The sequence below is a fragment of the Myotis brandtii genome, unplaced genomic scaffold (genome assembly GCF_000412655.1).
Source record: "Myotis brandtii unplaced genomic scaffold, ASM41265v1 scaffold1405, whole genome shotgun sequence".
NCBI classification, from domain to species: domain Eukaryota; kingdom Metazoa; phylum Chordata; class Mammalia; order Chiroptera; family Vespertilionidae; genus Myotis; species Myotis brandtii.
The window spans coordinates 101354-107484 of NW_005355020.1; the positions used below are offsets into that span (position 1 = coordinate 101354).

Sequence of the window (6131 nt, forward strand, 5' to 3'; positions counted from 1 at the left end):
TGTCGCATATAGTAAGTTTTCTATGTTTCCTTTATGTGACTTAATTTTATATCACTTGCTATCAATATATCATATACATGCCACGTGCCACATACTTTATAGAGAGGTTTGCTTATATGCACAGGAGTCTAAGACTCCTTACATTGGATTCTCAGCTCTACCATTTTCTTATTGTGTGACCTTTGGTAAGCTACTTAATATCTCTCTGCCTCAGTTTCTACATCTTTAAAACTGTATAAATGTTTTACCTATTTCATAGGGTTGTTAAGAGAATTATAGAAGTGATTTCATGTAGAGCCTTAGATTTGTGTACTATATTAAATGTTCTCAGAAACGATGAACTCTTGCTATGGAGGTTGCTTATTTATTTGCTTTTATCTTGACCTGGAATTTAGAATATATAAATTCTATATTTTTCCACTAGAGGTCACCTCAGTATTGATCAAAAGCACATTTGAACCAATTTCCTCATTAAATCCTAAGTGTGGGCTGGAGGCTGAGCTGCATATCCTTTATGCGTACACCCACATATATGCTGGTCTTCTAGGGAAACATAAACAGTACAGACTCCACTGTAGAGCTTATTAGTGTAGTGCCTGGGGCCTCACTCTGAAAAACAATATTAGACTATCTTGCAGTGGGACATTGAATAATTTTAATGGGTGCACTGTGTTAATGATTTTCACACGTTCTGTCCTATTTAATTTGTCAACCCTTATATAACCTTAATGGGTAGGAATTAGATGATCACATTTTATAGAAAACTTGTCCAAAATCTTTTATCTAGTAAGTGAGAGCATGGACTCAAAACCTAGTGATGTGATAGGCACACATGCACACACAACTGCACACCCACAGGCACATCATCTCACATGCAAATGCAAAACCAAAAATGCATTGACCCTGAGGCAATGTTAGCACACAATCATGGGCAGGATTAACATAAGCTTCCTTTTTTTAAAAAAAAAATATTTGATTGTTTATTTACAGAGAAGAAGGGAGAGGGATAGAGAGTTAGAAACATCGATGAAAGAGAAACATTGATCAGCTGCCTCCTGCACACCCCCTACTGGGGATATGCCCGCAACCAAGGTACATGCCCTTGACCAGAATTGAACCTGGGACCCTTCAGTCCGAGGCCGAGGCTCTATCCACTGAGCCAAACAGGTCAGGGCAACATGAGCTTCTTTATACTCTTCCCTTGAGAGTCAGGGTCCCTCAGGCCCTCACTATCTACCTCTTCCCCATGTTGAGCAGTTACCAGAAAAAAATAAATGAGCAGAGAATCACCTGCCCATCAGTCCCTTCCTCTCCACTTCATTTATTTCTTTGTTTGGTGGCTCTGCCCCTCTTGTAGATCTTCTGTGTGCTGGTCAGCACAATCTTTCTTCTCTCTATTTGGCTCTATTGGAGATTAGGTGAGTCCTGGCTGTTCTAAGGGATGTGGTTTGGACTCAGATTTGGAGAGAAATGGGGAGGGAATTAAAAACTCTGTGTTTCACTTTCTAGGACCAGGAACTAAGTACTATAGCTTTCTTTCTTGAGCAACTCCCAACTATAAGCCAAGGTCATGCTCTCCAGTACTTGTACATTCTCCATCAATGGGACTCAAGAGAGTAGAACAAATGGACAATTATATAGTTGGGTTAAGAATGGCCATTGTAAGTTGTCAGGTAATTTCTCTATCAAACATCTGACAAGGACCCGTAGCCCTAACTTAAGAGTGGAATTAAGTCTGTGGGTTTGTGTGTGCCCAGGGGTACCCTTAGTTTTTATGCATCTGTCTATTTTGATTCTCTTTTTCAGTCTGTGGTTTAACTTCTAGTAACAATACTGATGATATAAAATATCATCTAATAAAGATAAGTAAAAAATTATATGCTTATTATGTGCCAGGTACTACACTAAAATGTGATTTTGGAGAGTGTCTTATTTTTTCTTAATAATAACAGCAAAAATTAGAGATATTGGACCCTTTTTGAAAATGAGGAGCCCAAGGATCATATAGTTCAAGTAAGCTTGCCCAAGTTCTGCGTTCACACAGCTAGTCAATTATGAAACTGGTATTAAAGTGCCTACTGTTCTGGCTCCAGAACACATACTCTTTGCCAATATTGTATTAAGATACTGTGGGCACTTGTGTATGTGTGTGTATATCATAATAACATAATCACGTTTAATAAAAATAATACTAATTACTTCATATCATCTAATACCTACTTCATATTTAAATTTACTCAATTATACACTATTTTTCTTTTATACCTGGCTTATTTAATCAGAATCCAGTCAAGAATTGCATTTTCCTCATTTAAGCCCCATCTCTTTTTAATGTTATTGACTTATTGAAAAACCAGACTGTCGTGTAGATTGCCCCACATTGTGAATTTGTTGTAGAATGATAAACCTCAGATTATCTTTCTTTACGTGTGCCCATGTATGTTTGTATGTACTTTTGAATGACTGTATAAACATCTATTGCGTCTGAGTGCATAAAAATATAAAAGCTAGAAAAGACTTCTTCACATGTGTATAAAAGAAGGATGACCTCAGACAAGCTGGAAGAGCTATGATTCAAAGTATATAATTTTAGGGGGCTGATGCCATATGTTGTTGGAGTAAATAAGGAGCACAGAAGAGAGGTTTCAACAACCCAATCAGATCTTTGCTGTTGGCAATAGATGAGCGCAGGAACCCAAATGGACAAGAGAGCCAACGTGAAGCTAAATTGGAGAACACAGATACTCAGCAGATGGAGACTGGACTGCCTGGCCCACTGCCTGAACTCTGAGCTGTGTTCCCAGAAACTAAAACCTCTGAATTATGAAGACACACTAGAGGAAGGTTTTGAGTTGCTGTAAGAAAAGTGTTTGTATTTATAGATAAGGGACGGTCATAAAGAAAAGAAAAGAGCAACCTGTTCCTCATTTGGCAAAGCAGAAGACTGGAGAAATTAAGTATTGGTCTTGGAGATGGAAGGTATGGTGAGCTGGACCTAAGAATGAGATTCAAAATAGGGGTAGAGATAAGGTTGAAGGTGAGTTATGTCATTGTCAGATTTGGAATCTGAGGCATAAGCTTCCTCTTAGTTCTGATCTTGGGAACCCCTGGCCTTGCTGTACAGTTTGTTATCTGAAAATTATAAATAGTGTTCTATGCATTGGAGAAGGAAGCAGGTATTGGGGACTAGTCTTTAAAAGTGAAATTTTTCAAGTAAAGGTTTTGGGCAGTTGTTACATAGCAATGGAAGTGCCAAAATCCAAAATCCAATCATAGAATATTTTGATTACGATTTCATTGTTGTGTGTGTGCTGTGCATATGTGTCTGGTGTGATTTCATTGGTGTGTGTGTGTGTGTGTGCAGTGCGTATGTGTCTGGTGTGTGTATGTGTGCATGCATGTATGAGTGTGTGTGTGAGAGAGAGAAGGAGAGAGAGAGAGGAAGGGTTGTTTATGTTTGTGTAAGATAATGTAAGGTAAACATATGATGGTAAAATGTATGAGAGAATGTAAATATAGTTCAGAGTATATTTGGGGTTGTAAGTATTAAGTATGTGCCTGTATCTGAGAAAGCATGTGTAGTGGGAGTCTATCGTCTATTTCAAGAATATGCGTTGACAAGGAAACAATCCTTCTTTTGGCCAGCAATCTTGACTACTAGTGCCATTAAGTCCAAAAGATTAGATTGTTATACAGCTGTATAGCATATAGGGTTCTGGAAACTAATTTTTGATTTTTATTATTTTGCATGAGCAAGAGCAAGAACTCACCAACCTCAGCTATAGAAAAATGTTTCTAATTTAAAACTGAGTTATAAGCCAGTCAGTGAAAGACAAATGCCACATAGATACAGTGAACAAATATAGACACACAGGCAAAGAAGCATCGAGCAGACTGTCAAACTACAGTGGGAAGGTAGGAGAGGGTTGGAGGGGGGGGGTAAGAGATTAACCAAAAGACTTGTATGCATGCATATAAGCATAACCAATGGACACAAGACACTGGGGGCGGGGGTGGTGAGGACATGTGTGTTGGGGGGGCGTAGGGGAGGTCGGTCGGAGGTCAATGGGGCAAAAAGAAGACATATGTACTACTACTTGTAATACTTTAAACAATAAATAAAAACAACACAATGTTTACTTGTTACTTCTTAAGTATATATAATCACCACTTTACTAACTTTATAAAGAGATTTGTTTCTGAGAATGACTATTTTTATTTTATTTTGTTAAAAAATGCCACATTCCAAATAAGTGTTTTTTAAACCACTGGAAAAAACAACAACCCTGAGTTATCCAGCATACTGTTGGAACTTAGCTAGTGTTTTTTAAGCTGACTTAGGTTTTTGAATGGCAATAAGGGGTTGTTGACCTTACAAACCTAAGAGCCACAGTCACCAGGTAGTGATGAGTAATTGTCCTGAGGCAGAGATTGATATTCCACAATGACAGACAAGCAGATCTTAACCAATAATGTCCATAAAGTCATGCAAACTATGTTTAAATCAGCAGGAAAAAAGAGAAGATATTCTTTTTATGTAGAGCAATCATACATTCCAAATACATCTAAGACAATCATGGTTTACCTGCCATTATTATGATATAAACCTTTATTCACGTCAAACATTCCTATTTGGGATGATAAATTATATGATCAGTTTATCTTTAGGAATTGATAATGATGAATGGTTGCAGGCGAGAGTGAACCAAGTGACTCTTAACTATCTTCTACCACCCTCTGTCCTCAGGATCCGGGACATCTTGATCTGCCATGATCACTTTCAACCTGAGCAGTTACAACCCAGGACCCTTCATCCTGGTGGGGATTCCAGGCCTGGAGCAATCACATGTGTGGATTGGGATTCCCTTCTGTATCATCTATATTGTGGCTGTGGTGGGAAACTGCATCCTTCTCTACCTCATCGCTGTGGAGCGTAGCCTTCACCAACCCATGTTCTTCTTTCTCTCCATGCTGGCTATGACTGACCTCATCTTGTCCACAGCTGGTGTTCCTAAAACACTCAGTATCTTTTGGCTTGGGGCTCGAGAAATTACATTCCCAGGGTGCCTCACACAAATGTTCTTCCTCCACTATAGCTTTGTCCTGGATTCAGCCATCCTGATGACCATGGCATTTGATCGCTATGTGGCCATCTGTTCTCCCTTAAGATACACCACTATCTTGACCCCAAAGATGATCATCAAGATTGCTGTGGGCATCTCTTTTCGAAGCTTCTGTATCATCTTGCCAGATGTATTTTTGCTCACACGCCTGCCTTTCTGTCGGACACGCATCATACCCCACACATACTGTGAACACATAGGTGTTGCCCGGCTGGCCTGTGCTGATATTTCGGTCAACATCTGGTATGGCTTTTGTGTTCCCATCATGACAGTCATCTCAGATGTGATTCTCATTGCCATTTCTTACACTCTTATTCTCTGTGCTGTTTTTCGCCTCCCTTCCAGAGCTGCCCGGCAGAAGGCACTTGGTACCTGTGGTTCCCATGTCTGTGTTATCCTCATGTTTTATACACCTGCCTTTTTCTCCATCCTTGCTCATCGCTTTGGACATAATGTTTCACGTACTTTCCACATCATGTTTGCCAACCTCTATATAGTTATTCCACCTGCACTCAACCCCATTGTCTATGGAGTGAAGACCAAACAGATCAGAGATAAGGTCATACTTTTGTTTTCTACCAAAGGTATAGATAATGCACAATAGAAAAGTTAGGATAAATGTATAGTGTATTAATGTAGCAAGACTTATAAAAGCAAACACTATTGAAAGTAAGAACTGCCTGTAGGCACTTTTGCATACCAGGAAAATGGTGTGACCTCTATAGAAGAGATGAGTCTATGTAGAAAAATTATTTGATGAGTTGTTTTCTTGTGGAAATTTTACTAGATATGATCAGGAAAAAGGAGATGAAAATACAGAGCTGAGTTATTCCAAATGAAAAAAAAAATTTGAAAATTGAGACTTACAGTTTTGGAGAAAGAAAATGTGTTAAGTGAGACAGAGACACTGAAGAACAGAGACTAAAAGTAAAAATATCAATCAGAAATTTCTTATTTAGGGGATTAGTAGGTGGACTTAGGACATTTATAATAATATTTTATTCTCAT

General features: G+C 38.6%; 1 protein-coding gene across 1 annotated transcript; it reads left to right on the forward strand.

Annotated features, from left to right (window-relative positions):
- The first annotated feature begins 4770 nt into the window (after positions 1-4770).
- On the forward strand, positions 4771-5727 carry LOC102248005 (olfactory receptor 52H1). The gene has a single exon (XM_005860829.1). The coding sequence runs from the start codon at positions 4771-4773 to the stop codon at positions 5725-5727; it is 957 nt and encodes a 318-aa protein (XP_005860891.1).
- The last annotated feature ends 404 nt before the right edge of the window (positions 5728-6131 follow it).

Excerpts from the sequence above, each read along its gene's own strand:
- LOC102248005 (XM_005860829.1), top strand. The coding sequence starts at position 4,771 with ATGATCACTTTCAACCTGAGCAGTTACAACCCAGGACCCTTCATCCTG.